The 18,066-nt window shown below is 41.9% G+C and overlaps 1 protein-coding gene across 1 annotated transcript; it reads left to right on the plus strand.

Moving 5' to 3' along the window:
* Positions 1-665: 665 nt before the first annotated feature.
* evplb (envoplakin b) lies at positions 666-17,238 on the plus strand. The gene is made up of 22 exons (XM_088436667.1): positions 666-776; positions 4,956-5,055; positions 5,123-5,277; positions 5,434-5,557; positions 5,647-5,778; positions 5,996-6,037; positions 6,109-6,270; positions 7,322-7,429; positions 7,504-7,599; positions 7,660-7,770; positions 9,167-9,313; positions 9,774-9,928; positions 10,022-10,119; positions 10,179-10,351; positions 11,041-11,219; positions 11,298-11,436; positions 11,656-11,849; positions 12,153-12,303; positions 12,395-12,478; positions 12,551-12,688; positions 12,771-12,863; positions 13,131-17,238. The coding sequence occupies exons 1-22, from the start codon at positions 736-738 to the stop codon at positions 16,614-16,616; spliced, it is 6,108 nt and encodes a 2,035-aa protein (XP_088292793.1). The 5' UTR covers positions 666-735; the 3' UTR covers positions 16,617-17,238.
* The last annotated feature ends 828 nt before the right edge of the window (positions 17,239-18,066 follow it).

The following is an 18,066-nucleotide window of genomic DNA, read 5'->3' on the forward strand; positions in this document are numbered from 1 at the left end:
CTGCCAAGATACTCGTTTTTCTACATTCCACATAATTTGCGTGCATGCATGCGAGCCCTCGTCTTTGTGTCGCATCTCCACTTGAACTCATCGGCGGTTTGTTTTGTCGGTCGGGGGCCCAGGGATCGTTGAACGTCTTGAACTTCTTTCTCGACGATTATCTAACTGGTGACTTGAATTACTTGTCATAGAAAATAACATGAATCAACATTTACCGACACTGACAGCGGTGCTACTGTTTAAAAACGAGAACATCTATCGACAGGGAAAAAGGTTAAAACCTTTGCAAGTTTGGCTGGGCCGGGGTGGGATTTAATAAGAAACTTTTGGGGCCCCTGGAAAATCCCATGGCTCCAGGCCTGTTTGCCTACTCTTAAATCCACCAGTAGAAGTCATAACAGGTTCAACCTAATACTACTTTTCTTGTTTCTTCATTGTAGCCGATTAGAAACATGACGTGTGGTTAAAAAAAAAAAAAAAAAATCCCAAAGTGGGAATTACTGTATGTGACAGTATGAAGAGTGTGGAACAGGTCTGCCCGGTCTGCCCCTTGCTGCTTGCTGACTGCTTTTTTTTATCAGGCGACACACCTGCCGGCCTGGGCGGAGCCGAGAGACGTACCTTAACTGAGGGAAGACACCGCCAGAGACACGGACGGAGCGAGAGGAAGGAAGGAGGAGCGCGCCGACACACTCGTACTCCGGTTACAAAAGCGGGCCCCGACAGCTTCCCGTCATGTCGAAGAATAAGGAAAGCGGCCCTGTGAAGATCAGCAAGTGAGTTGGGCCTCCGAGTGTGTGTATGTGTTTTTGTGTGGAAGCGTGTGTATGCGTGTGCGCAAAGTGTCTCACGCTCCTCTCACTGGTTCGACCTGTCACATTTTCAGTGCACGCTTTTGCTGTATAATGCACAGATGCAAATTCTGTACGCTATGCAGTCGAAATGAATCAACAATTTGTCTGTTATGAATGAACAAGTTCACATGCTGGTTGGAAGTCTAATTGTGTGTTTGTCATGCCGATTCATCGAGTGACACTAAATCCTACCAGCACATCATATGGAGTGCAAGGACCCAAACTAGTTTTCTTTTTTTTTAATTTAGTAAGTAACTAAACTGTACACATATACATATATATATATATATATATATATATATATATATATATATATATATATATATATATATATATATATATATATATATATATATGTGTATGTAAGCATATATGTATGTACAAAATGCATCTATAAAATGCATATATATATATATATATATATATATATATATATATATATATATATATATATATGTGTGTGTGTGTGTGTGTGTGTGTGTGTGTGTGTGTGCATATATTTATGTATGAAATGCATCTATAAAATGCATGTATATATATTATAAGATTATAAGGCGCACCCTCAATTAATGACATATTTTAAAACTTTTTCAATCACAATATAGTAATACTCAAAGTAATAACAGTAATAACTCACATAATAACTCTAAACTCTCAATAGCATAATAACTCAATGTCAATATGACCAACTTTGTTCAACTGTAAACACACAAAAGAAACAGGTAAAGCTTACTTATCAATTCATTCCCCATCTACGAATCCCAATCTCAATATTGATCCACATATAAGGCGCACCTGACTATAAGGCGGACCATCAACTTTTTAAAAAAATTAAGGCTTTTAGGTGCTCCTTATAGTGCCCAAAAATACAGTATATATATATATATATATATATATATATATATATATATATATATATATATATATATATATATATATATATATATATATATATATATATATATATATATATATATATATATATATATATATATATATATATATATATAGTCGGCCTGCTGTCATAGTGTTCGCATCTATCATTTCTGTAGTGATAAGCGATGGCTTGTCATTGTGCAACAAGGCTTTTTCTTGAGGCAGAACTTACCATTTATCTCCACTTTTTGAGTGTGTGAGCTGCCACTCAGCTCGCCAGAGGTCCCTCTTGTGTAAATGGGCGTGACCCAGAAGATTGTAACGGGAGGCCCAGGGAGTGTCGGAGGGTCTCCAATAAAAGATGATTAACAGTTGATTTCGTAGTGGCAATGTTTAAAAGGCTGCACGCAAACTAGCGCACATGTTGGACCTTTGCAGCAAAGATAAGAGATTGAGGAGCAGTAAAAAGGAAAGGTAACACAAGAAAGGGAAGCCACAGAAAACCGTCGCATCTTACACGGCATGGGGCCCTCTAGTTCTGCAAGTCATACTGATTATTGATCATTAATTGTTGAATTTTTCATTGCGGAATTATAATGAGCGTAATGACTTAAGAAATGCAAGAGTAGACTGCGGTTCATTTACACAACATTCCAATTAATAAATGACTAAGCTTAAAACTGAATAGTGGTACCTTGACTTGATACATAATCACAAGTATCAGTTTGTGTCCCTACTGTACATCAGTATCCATTTAATAGTTAAGTATCTCTTAACTTACAAAAAAAAAGAAGTGAAAATTTGTGCATAGCATTGAATGAGTTAATCACAATTAAAAATGTTTTTCAACAACTATTTTCCACAAAACCTGTAATAGATATTTACTTTTAACGTAAAAATCATCAAATAAAAAAGAATTAATTTGAAAGATTGTCATATTTCTTTGTTCCTTTATTACAATTCTTTTCCTGTGAAATACAAGAACAAAACTACCAAATCGGACATTTTTTCTCGCCCTCTCGGAGAAACACTTCTCATAGACTTCATTTTGCCAATTAGCATCACATTGCAGTAGCATTTACGAGCCCCTTGGGAGGTAACATGAGCCGGTTGTTTTGCTTATGATGCTACGCCAAAATTGCACAACTATTATGACGTTTCATCTTCGCTTTGCAAAGTGCGTAAGTTTGTTATATTTAATTTTTTTTTCTCAACTCTGTATCAGTTAGCAGGTGTTGAATTAGCTTGGACCGTATCTCTACTTTGGTGCACATGAATGTTGCCATTCATGTACGTTTCAGTCCGACAACATTCCGACAGGCGAGTGCAGCAACGGTGGTGGCAATGGCATAACTCCCCCCGTGTCCTGCCGCGGGTGTGTCAGGGCACATAGTTGCTTTTCATATCGAAGAGGTGAAGGAACGACAGAGCAAACAGAGCGAGAGTAACGACAGGTCACCACTTTGTCAATGACATGCTGATAAGAGGCTTTGTGTATGGAACTTTAACCACGCAGTCTAATGACGTTGAATTTTCATGCATAAAATAATAGCGTGCATACAGTGCATAACACACAACAGCGTTACTGTATTAGCTGTTGCATTACTTAACATAACGTATAACTGTTTTTTTTTCAGTTTTAGATTAAGCTGTAACCTATATAAAAGCTGGAAAAAATGATGAACAGTTGAAAGTTGATCTCTAGTGCTTTTTTCTTCTGTTACTAAGTGTACAGGTCTAGGTATATTTATTAAAAAAAAAAAAAAAAAATTGGGGGGAGGGGGGCAGATGTGGGTGGCCACAACATTTTCACTCACATAATTGCTTAAAAACGGTGCTCTTTCTTTCTTCAAAGTATCTAACTGGACTGGTTTGTCCTGATGCTGTCATATACTGTAATTCATACCTTCCAGCACACATTTATTTCAAACTAATTGCTAACATGTCAGATGCACATTGTTTTGCACTTTTAAGTTGCACAAATACGTTGGAGCACATTATACATGTTTGTGTTTTTAATTTGACTCCAAATTGTGCTGTACTTGATTTATTTTTTATTTTTTTGCAAAAGATTCTGCTTCCTGGAAAGTGTTTCTATAGGGAAATAAGCAAGCAGAAAACAATAATATGAAAAAAAACATGTTTTCCCCATTTTATTATTCTTCTGTGGAAAGTAAGCTAAATCTACTACGGAATAATGAGGTCACCATTTTCAATACCCTGCTGACCCTCATATAGTTCCTTCCTGTTTTTACTTTCTTACTAATGTAAATTGATTTGTGTACCCTGTCAACAGAGGTAGCAAAAGTACTCACGCTATTCATGGAGGGCTGATACTTATGCAAAAGCACAAACATGAATGAAAATAGGATTGAGCCTACAAGCACCTAGCATCTACAAGCACACAGTTGACAAAGACTAGCAACATCCCCTGATCAAATCTCCAGTAAAATGTACCTAAATGCACAAGTAAGAAGTGAAAATGTCATTTTACTGTCAATTGCACACAAAAAAGTAAAGTATTTAGTCCTAGCACAAGTTACGCTAACAGTCATATAAGGCAACATTAGTTAGCTTCACTTAAGTGTTTGTTTCCTTGAGATTCGATCGAGTCTTTATCGATGCCAGGAACTTGTGGTTTTTAGGTTGGCACGAGATTTAACACACATGCTGCAAATCATTGTTGATGGAGTCAACATCAAACAATTCGTTTAAATGAGGCCATGGATGGGAAATGTGAAACGTCATCAAAAATGCGCCCTGGTTGCTCCATGTTGATGCTGCTCCTGTTTTTTTTCAATATCTTAATTGTCACCGATGGTCCTTTCTTACTGTAATTGTGCAAATCAAATTTTATTGTGCAAATGGTCTTTTTACAGATGTGGTTGTGAGCATTTACCTCCTGGTGTATTTGACACTAGTCCCTAGGCTGCGACATTTAGTTTCTACCCTCAGGAGGAATGGCGCTGCTTTCTTTTGTCAATCGCCAAATAAATAGAAATTAACATTATATATACATATGTAACCTATATAAGCTGGCTCAGCTGGGTGCTTTGCTTTTATGCAGTAGGCTAAAATTTATTACTGCTGCTTCCGTGGTAAGCAAGCTCCTTAAGAAGAAGACATATCACTTTATCAAAGGGGTCATCTGCATGTTTTTTAAAGGCAGATTCGATTTTCCAATAAGATGTCGGGCGTAATGCCGGTTTGTTGTGTTTTCCACAGGAGCCAGGCGGCCGACCTGGCTCTGCTTATCACTCGCATGCAGGGGAATGCAGACCGAGTGGAGAACAACATCCTGAGTGCAGAAAATTTGCTGGCTGTGGTAGGAAATGCTCAATGGCACTACGGGCAAAATAAGACGAGTGAGATTAAAGCTGGCTGCTGTGCAGGATACCAAGCGCGAGGCAAAGAACCAGACTCTGATCCACCAGAAGGAGAATGCCGACAACCTGACGGAGGCCGAGGGCCTGCTGAAGGATCTCTTCATGGACGTGGACAAGGCCAAACGTCTGCAGCACCCGCAGGCCAACGAGATCGAGCGGGAGTGAGTCGACCGGCGTCAGCAAATGCTTCCTTGCGTGCCGCGCCTCGCATTCCGTCGCTTCAAGATAAACCATCGCTTCCACATTCCCTTCCGCCCTTTTGACAAATCCGAAAGGATAAAGCAATGACACGCATTAAAAGCGATTGTGATCCTCAGTGTGAAGAACCTCCACGATCGCTTTGTGAAGGACTGTGCCACCTTCAGGAAACTGTATGAGCAGGTGCAAGACTTGGTACCCGTACCCAGGATAGACTGGGGTCCCGCGCTGGATGAAAAACAGGTCAGCCGGGGAACCTTAAAGCCCACATCAATTATCGTCTTCTCCAAAAAGTCTCATTTCGCCTTTGTGTGTGTATTGGCTTGTTCCAGAGGCGTTTGGACACCGAAGGTTACGGTCGCAGCCTTTCTGATGTTGAGAAACAGATCGCAGCCCACAACATCCTGCATAAAGAGATTGAGGCCTACAGCGAGCAGCTAACGCCCAGTACAACCTTTTCACAGGTAGCCTTATAACATTTTGGTTGGTATTTAATCTTCTCATTATCTTTGAATTGCCAAAATGGAATCATTTACAGTTACGCTCAAATTACACACTTACACAAAATTACATACGTGGTTAGGGTTAGCTAACCCTAACCCTAACACATTTAAAGAAGATTTAAAATATAATTTAAAAAAATTTTACTCATATGATTTCTTTGAAATTCATTCCCAACAGGACCAATATGCCGCACTTAAAAAGAAGTACGATCAACTGTTGGTGAGTGGCGTCCACTCTTCAGTTTCTTTGCTAGAGACTCGTCCTCTGAGGCTTCATCCAAAACTTTGCAGGAGAGCTCCAGAAAAAGACGCAAGCATCTGGCCTCTCTGTACGAGTACATGCAGAGCTGCCGAAAAGAACTGGACTACTTGTCTCAGCAGAAGGACAGAATCATGCAGAGAGACTGGAGCGACCGCATGGTTGACCCGCCCAGCGTCCGCATGGAGTATGAGGTCAGTCAGCAAGATACGCCAAATTGACACTGCATGGAGAAAAGTATTAGTGGCAATTTCCATTATGCCACCATTCGTTTATATTGCCTAGTATGACTTCAACGTTAAATTTGATAATAGTAGCTATTATTGTTTGCATGGAACAGTAATAAAGCTCCTGGGTCAATTTGAACCAGGGCATGTTTTGTTATCCAAATGAATCAGAAATGCACAACATCCACACTCAATGCTTGAACTAAAATTTTTCGTTCAATTCTCACAAGCACAAATAATGTCCCTGTGTCAATATGAACCAGAGTTGTGCTCAACTATTGGACATATAAAATGATGTGTCAGGCCGTATCTGGAACCCGGGCCTTGAGTTTGACACCTATAGTCGAGGGTTATGGGGTGTCAGAGAAATCGATAAAGAAGACTAAGACAAGCCCAAAGATGGACTGTAAAAGAACTCAAACCAGCCAAGATTGACTTTTCTTACTCGCGAGGGACAGCTGAGCTCACACTTCCGTGTTTGCCCTCCAGACTGTCAAAGCTCCGCTGTCCTCGATTCAGCAAAGCATTACACAATACAAGACATAACAATAGCCCAACTGCAGATAGGCAGACGCCTCTGCTCTAATCCAACAGCTGGGGGAAAGTTCCTGTTCACACTTTTCTGCTTTGACAGCTCTATCTAAGGAATGGGGTGAGATGGACAAGGACTGCATAGATGGATCGCAGTACATGCTGTTCTAGATAGGAAATAAACACAGAATGATAACAACGTAATGTATGATTTCTTTCACGTGGGGTCAAGGCTAAATAATTGGTGTCACGTTAGCGTGGATAAGAGCATAACATGGCCTGGTCACCGCTCAATCGCAGTTCGCCTTTCATGGCTTTGCACCATGCACACCTAAGCTCTCAAAGAATTTGTGTTTTTTGTGTTTGGGTTTGCCTCGGGGGGCCCTGCCGCAAAGACGTCCAACCGGTGACTAAGTTAGCTACCGCCGCTGGCCGTGAGCATGACATGACTACTTTACATATCTTTTTGCTGTTTGTTTGCGTGCAGAAATTCAAAAGCAACGGGCTGCTGTCACACGAGGGTGAGGTCAATCAGCTCCTGGAGGAAGGAGATCGTTTGTCGGACGCGAAACATCCTGGCGACGCCGCAATTATGGTACACCCGAGTCGGTGTCGATGATACTCAGGCGCAAATCGTGTCACACAAATGAGAGTAAATGGCGTCGACAGGCACACAAAGACGCGGTGCAGAGCGGATGGCAGTCGTTCCTCAACCTGTGTCTGGCGCAAGAAGTCCATCTGGACCACGTAGAAGACTACAAGAAGGTAAGCGATGGTCACGTGACTTCCGGTAACTCTTTGTAAACCCCTGGCTGTTCGTTGCAGTTCCAGCTGGACGCGGAGACCTTATCTGAGTCCTTGGATAGACTCAATTCCAATCTGGACCCAAAGTTATTGGATGGCAAGAGCAACTCGGAGGCCCTCCTGGAACTTCAGGTACTCTCACTTTCTATTACAATGGACCTCAACACTCACGGAATCAATTTGTGGCAATAAGATCATTCGTAGGTTATCTTGTCAACAAAGGGACCCTGGTCACTCTTTTTCTGCCAGACCAGTAAAAACAGATCTTTGACGTCTATATTCGTCAATGGCAGTGAATGAGTTAAACGTTCTTCTGTGAAATGGCAATTTTCTCGACTGCAAATAATGCACATTTTATGCTTCACAGTGACGCATCATAACAGGTAGAATAATTCAATAATTCTCTGCCATCCTACTAAAAAACGGACTTTTGACGTCTATAGTTGTCAGTCTTAGTGATTCTTTTATAATTTGGCAGCTCACTTACCCATCAAACAAGCAAATACATATACAAAATATCAAAAAAATACATAAATGCTTTAGATTTTTGAAAAGACAATAAAATAGACTTGTAAGAATAATACTTTTTAATCATACTGTAACTACAATAACATTATGATCATAATAGCAATAAAAGTGATAATACTAACAATCCTCCAATTATTGTACATAAAAGAATAATCAAAGTAAAAGAATGAGGTTAATCAGAATAATGACAAAACTGAGTGTTGCCGTTATAGTACCAATAAATTATCAATATTAATAAATATCAATAAAATTGTACTTTTAGATTAAAGAAATGATACAATAAAAGAACAGTGACATTTACGCCAATAATATTGGCACTTGCCACGACTAGTATTTTAGATAAAAGAAATAACATATGCAACTATTGAAGTTAGCATTAATTACAAGGGTAGCACTACTACAGCCACTACTAATTATAGTGATAAAATAATAATGAGGGCTGAATAAATAACTATGATAATTATTTAATTATTATTTTGCACTCTACTACTCCTTCTACTTCTGCGATGATAATAATGATGTCTGTGTTTTTATGTATTTTTTTAAAATTCCCTATGAAGTAATGCACTCTAGCTGGCCACCAGTCATATGCATAATAATAATAATAATAATAATAATATTTTACTGAAGAATACCTACTGTATTATGATATACTGTAATCTTGTTTGTGAATAATTTAATCTGCTTGAGTAAAAGTGAGTGAAGCGCAAATTGGACTTGCTAATATTCAGGTTCTTCCAATACTTGTCTTGTGTTGACATTCAGTATTTATTTAAATCTATGTGTTCGCAGAGGTATGTTTTAAGAAGAAGCTTGACTGTGGATTACCGCCACCGTCAAACCCAGGGCAGATGTTTTTTGTTTTTTTTTGTCAGGTTGCCAGATTTTCGAATGTCAGAGAGCCGGAGAATTGCACGAATGCGTGACAGAAGTGTGCAAATGCTCGAGTGGCGTTGTTCTCTCCTCTGAGGTCCTTGTCATTGTAATTTCTTCTCCGCAGGGGGACGAGCCGGCGGTAAAGAGGAACGAGCAGCGCCTGGCGGCCCTCAGAGAGCTCAGTCGCAACATAGCGCCTCTGAAGCTACGTCGAAGCAATCCCACCAAAGCCACCAAAGTCGTAGCTCTGTGTGACTGGGATGATGAAAACGTAAGAGGACTTTATCTATCGACACGTGATGACAAATGAGGAAAAGTCATCATCGCTATCTGACACGCCAAATACTGTAGCTCCTCCCATTTAAATTCCAGACGTTTTCTCCTCCCTGCTTGTCATTTGCGCAAACCTGTCCAATTTCTTTGAAATTTCTGCAACTTTCCGTTGAGTGGCAGTCAAACTATGTCAGCAAACAGAAAATTCTTTATTGATGTGTGTTTCACCTCAAGACAGTAGGTGGCGGTAGAGACCAGTTAATGGCTATGTCCTAATCTACCTGTCTTTAATAGATAGAACTGATGCTATTGAACAATTTGAGTGGTTGAAGGTAAAACAAATCATAAATAACTTTAATCATTACGCTTTTTAAAGCATTTACCCCCTTTGAATATAAATCTCCTGATTTATTCCAATAAACTCTTGTTTATTCCCATTCTATGTGTGCTTACTTTAGGGAGCTGTGCGGCGTGGCGATGAGCTAACATTAAAGTCCGTCTATGATAATGGGATGTGGGAGCTGCAGGATGGCGCCAAGAGAACCAAAAAACTGCCCGGGGCGTGTTTCATGATCCCGCCACCTGACTCGGAGGCTTTGGAGAAAGTAAACCGGTACACATGCTGACTCACTGATTGTTGACATCTTATTGAAGACCAATCGCATTGATTTATGGATCCAAATGGGACATGTCTTTTAATGTTCAGTTTTGAGAAGACGCTGTTGAACTTGAAGAGCCAGAGATCAGCTGTAATGGCCTCACTGAAGACCCCCACTGTTGAGGTCGATCGCCCTAAGCGTGCAGGTAAGAAAGTTTTTCTTACCTCCCTGCAGAACATCAGTTTATTTTGCGTTTGGCACTAGCATCTGTACAAAGAGCTCCAGAAGACTCCAAAGCCGCACAGATGGCCGTACAAATCGACGAGCTCAACGCCAATCTGGACCTTTGCAAAATGGACATCCAAAAACGACTGAGGGCCCCCCTGGACAAACGCAACCCGGCGCTGGACCTGGAAAACAGACTGCAGGATCTCAAGGTTAACGTCCAAAGCATTTACATTTTTTAGGGTCTAAAAATGGCTGTTTCATAATTAATTAAGTCCGAAAGTAGTCGACTATTTTAGGTAATGAAATACTTGAGTAATCAAGTACTTGAGGTGATTGCTAAAGTAATTCCTTGTTGTAAATAAGTACTTAAGTGATTAAATAGTGTAAGTAAGTAAGTAAGTAAGTGGTCATTTACTTTAGCTACTTAAGACTAAAATAGGTGATTACTTTCTTACCTAAAATACTAAAGTAACTTATTACTTTAGAAATGATTGACCTTAACTAATTGAAGACTTTATTATTTGATTCATTTTGCAACAAGACTTTTTAGTCTCTTCTTTAGCCAAATGTTTCAAAAATTTAAAAAATAATAAATAAGAATTCTGGACTCTTAAAGAAAAGTAAAAATATGTCTGGGACTGAATTCAAGATTCAAGAGTTTTATTGTCACGATAAAATTATTACTCTGTTCACTTCCCCATGCAGGCTACGTTCCATAATCGAGCAAATAATAAAGTAGGCAAACAACAAAACAACCCAAAAAGTTAAAATGTAAAATTCATTTGAACTTTATTAATTATAATCACTAAATAAGACAATTTCCTTCTTCAAATGACTCGGCCTTGGTCCGTTTTATGAATCCAAAGTGGCTCATGAAAGATGGTTCTGTCCGCTGCAGAAATCGTCCCTGACGGCGAGGAGCCTGGAGTCAGAGAAAGCTGCCGTCCAGAGGGACATGGACACTCTTCTGGCCAAGAAACCACCTGGACCCAGCACCTCAATCTTACCGCTCAAACTCAGCGACGCCAACAGCAAAATGGATGACATCTACGGTCTTATTGATCTTTTTGACAAAAAGTAAGAGGAGCGTCTCAGCTCACGATGCTTGAAAAACATTTGACTTACGGGTTGTTCCTCTTGTTTTTTTCCAATCAGAGCTTCGGCCGCTATGTTCTTGGAGAAGCAGATGCAGAAGGTAGAAGGTGACGTCTCCGGCTTCGAACAGCAACTGTCTAAAGATGGCGTCATTCTCAATCAAAAAAACGCCCTCATGACTCGCAGCCGTCAGCTGCAGGTGTGGACAATTGTCATTTTTGGTCGCTTAAAATAAAACCAGGTACTGCAGAGGAATTTTGAATGAAAGTTGCGTTTCAATTCAACTATATTAATCCAGGATAAGCAGCTATAGAAACTATATAAATAATTGTCCACTGAAGGCCCTACTAAATCTACGACCAGCCACCGAATTCACAGCCCTTCATGGTACACTTCTAAATGTTCATGTCATCAACAGGACCTTAGTCAGGAAGTTTCTTCAAAGAAGGACGAGTTGAACACATTAGGCAGGGATTTGGACCTAACCAAGCAAGCCTGCAGCTCCCTGCAGCAGAACTTCAATGAATACTGCCCCGACGTTCGGCGCCAGGAGAGTGAAGTGAAATGTTTGAAGAACCGCTTCAACACTGTTAAAAATCAGCTCCAAGACAGGTGGGACTTTCAAATATGCACTCGACACGAAACTTGATGAAGCACATTTGGAAACTGATCTACTAACTGGGCACACCTACTATCGGACTACCCGGTAAAGAGAGTAACAGAGTTACTTAAAACCTTGCTTGTATAATAAAAACTTTTACGGTGGTGTCATTTTAACCCCAGAAAATCCCTTGTTACTTATGAGAAAAAAAATCATGTTCAGCATATTACGGTTTCACAGTTTCTGGTTAGATGACCTTAAAAATGCTGTCGGTAATTAGTTTTTGTTTTTCTTTTTTTGTTGCGTTGCTGTAGGTCCACCCTTGTACAGGAAGCCATCAATAAAAACCAAGAATTCCAGAATGCTTGTCAGTCGCTAGATTTCTTTTTGGTCAATTTACCAAATAACGCAATCAGACCTTCTGACAACGTTGCTGAGATAACAGCCAAGCACAACTCTCAGAAGGTCGGTGCAAACGTTCTTTCACCAGATGATTGGAAATTAATTGGACCTACCTGGACTTATCAGCTTTTCTGGAATAATGTCTGAATTTTAGAGAGTGGTGGAAGACATTAACAGAAAGTCGGATGATGTCCTGCGGATCAAGAATCTTTCCCGAGACCTCCAAAACGCTTTAAATGTAAGTTGGGATTACACAGAAGTCCTTCGCTATTTGCGCTCGATACACAATCCTCCTTAAATGTTTTTTCAGGAATACGAAATCAAATCAAACACGTACCGCGGCGTTTTATATGATGACGATGATGAGGATGAAGATGATGATGAGGACGACGGGCCCATTCTGAAAAAGCGGCAAGCTTCAACCATGGCTCAGGCAGTCCAAAGGAAGGTACAACAAAATCAAGCTTGGATTTCATCCAAAGAGACTTCTTTGCTTGATGGTGTCTAAACCTCGGATGTTTGTCCTACAGGAAAAAGATCTACTCAACAATTTTGCTGAGGTGTCGGCAAAGAATGAGCAGCTTCTCAGCCAGATGGGGACCGCCAAGAACATCGTTCTCAGGGTAAAACAGCACCATCAATCAATAGCGGCGAATGAGTAAAGTATTCACTGCCGGTCCAGGAACGATGGATATGTTGACATCTATAGACGTCACTGCAGTGAAGACGTTAAGGTCTTATCTGGCTTGTTAACAAGATGACAAGAACATTTGTCATTTGTGTAGATAGCTAAACTGAAAGATACAAATGGCTTTTCTGTTTAAATTAGCACTGAATGAATCCCAGTATTGTGAAAAAAAATCTTTCTTTGTTCTTTGATATGCGGACAGAACGAAGACAAAGTCAGCAGCGTCGTCGTCAGTCAGCAGCTGCAACTCCAGAGCCAGAAGAAGGACATGGAAGAGGCGGAGACACTGAAGAAAGAACTAAATGAAGAGATGTCTCGTCGCTTCCATGCTGAAAATGACTTGGAAACGTACAGACAGAGATACTTGTCCTTGAAGAGCAGGAGGGGAGTGGAGAGGTTGGAGGAGAAGGAGGTGGTGCAGTATTACCGGGATCCCAAAGTGGAAGCAGAACTAAAGACTCTGAAAAGCAGGATCCAGGATGAAGTATATAAAAGGTCAAGATTCCAGTCAGATATAGAAATGCTCAACGAGAAGATAATCAAAATTGAAAAGCAGCTCTCGGTTGTTGAACCGAAACTGTTAACCAAAGAGGTAACGGAATACGAAAGAGACCCGCAGCTGGATAAAGAAATGGCCAGGATCCAAAGTGAGATCCAAAAGTTACGAATGGAGATCCAAAAGAAGGAGTCTGAGATCATTCGTGTGAAAAACGAGCTTAGTCTCCTGGCTCAGCAGAAACCCAAAATCAAAGAGAGGCTTGTAAAGAAGGATGTGGTGAGGCTCGAAAAGGACCCCGAGATGATAAAAGCTGTTTTCACTTTGAAGAATGAAATTGCAGCAGAAGAAGCCCAATGTCTGTCCCTGAATGACAACATCTTCAGCATTCGGAGTCAGATAAACATGCTGGAGAGGACAATCCCCACCATTGAACCGAAAATTGTCAGCAAAGTGGTGAAGCAAGTACGACAAGATCCAGAACTCGTAAGCGAGTCAAAGAAGCTACACATGGCTTTGGAAGAGGAGAAGGACGAGAATGTTATCCTACTCAAGGACCTGACCACTCTTCAGCTGAGATACGGCGAACTGGAGAAACTGCGGCCTAAATTTGAGGTCAAGGAGGTGATCAAAGAGATTTTCCGAGTTGACCCCGATACGGAACGCCAGCTGCAACGACTGAAAAACGAGCTGCAGGACTGTAGCCGCAAACGCAGCGCGATAGAGCAAGAAACCGACGTGGTGATGACCACGCTGACCACCCTGCGTACTCAGAAACCCAAAGTTGAGTACAAGGAAGTGACCCAGGATGTCATCAAAGAAGAAAAAAGTCCCGAGGTCGTTAGGGAGTTGCAGCGGCTCAACAACCAGGTTTCACGTCTTAAAGTCAACTACGACACGACTCTCGAGCTGCTGATGCACTTACGCAAAGAAAGGGATGAGCTGAAGGCTGAAAAATCGAAAGTGGAGACCCAACTGGTGAACAAAGAGGTTATCAAATACGAGAACGACCCGCTGTTGGAAAAGGAGGTCAACAGACTCCGTAGGACCGTTCGAGAAGAGACGCAGCAACGTCGCAATGTGGAGGAATGTCTTTTTGACCTTCAGAATCAATACATTGTCCTTGAGCGCCAGAAGCCAGAGGAGAAGACGGTGATACAGGAAGTGGTGCGTCTTCAGAGGGACCCCAAGCAGATTTTAGAGCACGAGAGGTTAAATATGACCCTGGATGAGGAAGTCAAAGCCCGAAGGAAACTCGAAATCGAAGTAAGACAGCTAAGAGCCCTGATTCAAGAAAAGGAGAACACTGTCGCTCAGATGGACGAACGCCAGAAGAAGATTCAGATCGAATCAGAGTTGCGGCAGATCAAAGCTCAGATTCATGAGCTTGAGACTTCTCCAAAGCCCGTCGAGGAAAAGATTGTTATTGAGGAAGTCCTGAAAGTGGAGAGGGACCCGAAGCTCGAGAAACTCATGAACGACATACGCGTCGAGATGGAAGGTGAGGCGAACCATCTCGTTCGCCTTCAGAGAGAAATAAGTAGCCTGAGGTTGAAGTTGGAAGTTCTGGAAAAAGAGAAGACAACAGAAAAGGTCGTTTACAGAGAAGTTGTCCGTGTGGAGAAAGACCCGGCGGTGGAAGCCGAGAGAGAGCACTTGAGAGATCTTGTCGCTCAGGAAAGAAATATGAGGCGTGACAAAGAAGACAACCTTCAAAGCTTTAGGATTAAAATTTCCCATCTGGAGACTTCCATTTCTGTATTTTCCAAAGAGGAGACGACTCTGGTCTTCAACAGAAATAACCTCCAGAAGGAGAAGGAAGACCTTCTCAAACAGCTCAGAATGCTGGAGTCTCAAAGGCAGAACATCAGCGTTACCTTCCAGCAGCAGTCCAAGCTGATGAGCGAGAGAACCCAGATCGCCAGGCAAAGGAGTCTCAAGGCTACGTCTGAAATACAACGGCTCGAGAAAGAGATCCTGATTGAAAAAGACAAACACCACCAAAAGGAGGCGCTCATCATGGAGCTGAAAGAAGCCCTCAGGAACGAGGATCAAGCTGAAACTCAAACGAGGGAGACGAACCTTTCGACCAAAATCACCATCATGGATCCCGACACGGGCAAAGACATGGCTCCTTATGACGCCTACGTGAAAGGACTAATTGACCGCAACCAGTACCTACACCTGTCAGAACTGGAGTGCGACTGGGAAGAAATTACCTCCACCGGTCCGGACGGAGATTCGACAATTCTGCAGGATCGTAAGAGCGGGATGCAGTACGCCGTGAAAGACGCCCTGAGGGACGGTCGCTTGACCCAGTATGACGTGATGCGCTACAAGGAAGGCAAAATGCCCATTTCCGAGTTTGCCCTCCTTGTGACGGGAGAATCTCGAAGACCGTTCGTCCCGCCGCTTCCGAGCCCCAAATCCCCCATCAAATCCGTCCCGAGTTCCCCCTTTAACTCGATGCCATCTCCGATCACGTCCTCCCCCATCAGTCTGAACAACCACAGCAACAGCGTCAACAACCTCTTTGCTTTAGCTGACGAGCAATTCCCGATCTCCGGCATTTTCGACACGTCCACGGAGAGCCGCATGTCCGTGAGGAGCGCCTTGACCCGTAAGCTCATCGATGCCGACACGGCTTTGAAGCTGCTGGAAGCGCAGGCGGCCTCCGGCGGGATCGTGGATCTCAACAAGAAGGACAAACTGTCCGTCCACAAAGCGGCCGAACACGGCCTCATCGACAACGCCCACATGTACAAGCTTCTCAATGCCCAGAAGGCCTTCACCGGGATCGAGGATCCTTTGACCAAAGAGCGTCTCTCTGTGGGAAAGGCGGCGCAAAAAGGCTACATACCCCAAGAAAACGCCAAGTGGTACATTGAGGCGCAGTACCTGACCGGAGGATTGGTTGATCCCACCAAAGCCGGCCGCCTCACCCTCCAAGAAGCCGAAGCGTCCAACGTGATCGACGGCAAGACGGCCGAAGAGCTGAGGAATGAGTCCTCCTACCCCAAAATCCTAACGGACCCTATCAGCAAAGAGAAAATCTCATACAAGCAGGCGATGGATAAGTGTAAGGTTGACAAGAGCACGGGACTCTTGCTCCTTCCTGCCGCCTCGGGCGATGAAACCGATTCGCCGTCGTACGCTAACTTTCGCTTTATTTCGGCGACCAACAGAATCTAGAGTTTGACTTCAAGAGTTTGAGTGAACGTTTGACGCAGCCACCGGTGCTCTTGGTGTTACTAAAATTTTTCGTACCACGAGACGCTAGAAAAGCCTTTCATTCTCTCGAAAATCTACACTGCGACTACGGCGCGCCAAAATCTGTCAAAATGTCAAAAACACGCACTGTACATATGCTAGCAGCGATAAACCAATCAGAGATCGTTATGCATTACATACAGTACATACGCTGGCAGCAACAAACCAATCAGAGAATATGACTTAATATGTGCAAGTGCGTACGCTTATAGCAATAAAACAATCTAGACCCCATCATCAAGACTACAATAATATCGTGTGCCGTAAGGTGATAAAAATACGATACATTAAACTCAAACCGATATCGATAAGCCTGTTGTGGATTTGGTTTGAATATGATTTGGGAATTCGCTGGAAAATCTGGGTATAGTTTGATGTTCCGTTCATTGTGCTAAAGTCAAATCCGAGAATCCACACACCTTGTATTGCTTTTTACAGACCGTTTTTTTAAAGATAGTATTTGTATTTTTAAAACGCATGCATGTGTATTGCATGAATGTGAATCATACTTTATTTACATTATAATAAATGACAATATTCATTACGTCTGCATCTTTTTGTCAGTCCCGGGAATTTGAAACCCGGCGGATGACTTGCCATAATCCTCCGCAAAATGTTCCAGGAGTGTTTTTGGTGTCAACGTATACAAAATAATGACTGATTCCATCCCAAAGACATATTCTTTGAAAAATGAAATATCACTAGCAGCGCGGTGCTACTTGTTTTCTAAAATTGACCTAAATCCATTCTGTAAGTACTTTTGTCGCCTAATTTGAATTTGGTTGGTGGATGGTGCCAGCTAGTCTGCGAAGCATCTTTGAGCAACCAGTTTGATGAGATTTTAGCAGCCGGTGAACGCGCTTTATCACGCGCGTCAGTTCAGTGATCAGTGGAGGCTGATACGCTCCGTTCCGCACTTTTAGAAAGTACACGTCGTAGCAATATGAGCGTACTTAATAGCAAATGCTCATTATCTCGGGTGAGTCATACGCTTTGAGGAATGGATTAAGAATACAGATTAGATATGACTCATAGAATGTGTTTAGGTTTACAGGGTCAAATTCTACAGCAGGGTGGGGCAGGGGCTAGTTTATAATGTTTTTTTTATGGGTACTCACAGCAAACATAAAGTACCATAACAAAAGGGAGTTATGATTTAGAAGTGAAAGCACATGCGGAGTAATTGTTGAGTCCTTTTTTCGTTCTCATCACGGTGGGAGGATTAAACTCGTTTTTTAAAGATATGAAACCGAGGCCATCATAAACATGTTTAATGTTGCGTTCCTGTAACTGGGGACAGTCATTGCTTTTAAGTATGCGCCTTTTTATTGAACTGAGCAGAAAATGGCAGCTTTGTGAGATGTATCAAATT

The sequence above is a fragment of the Hippichthys cyanospilos genome, chromosome 16 (assembly GCF_059441005.1).
Source record: "Hippichthys cyanospilos isolate Australia breed blue-spotted pipefish chromosome 16, RoL_Hcya_1.0, whole genome shotgun sequence".
Lineage (NCBI taxonomy): Eukaryota > Metazoa > Chordata > Actinopteri > Syngnathiformes > Syngnathidae > Hippichthys > Hippichthys cyanospilos.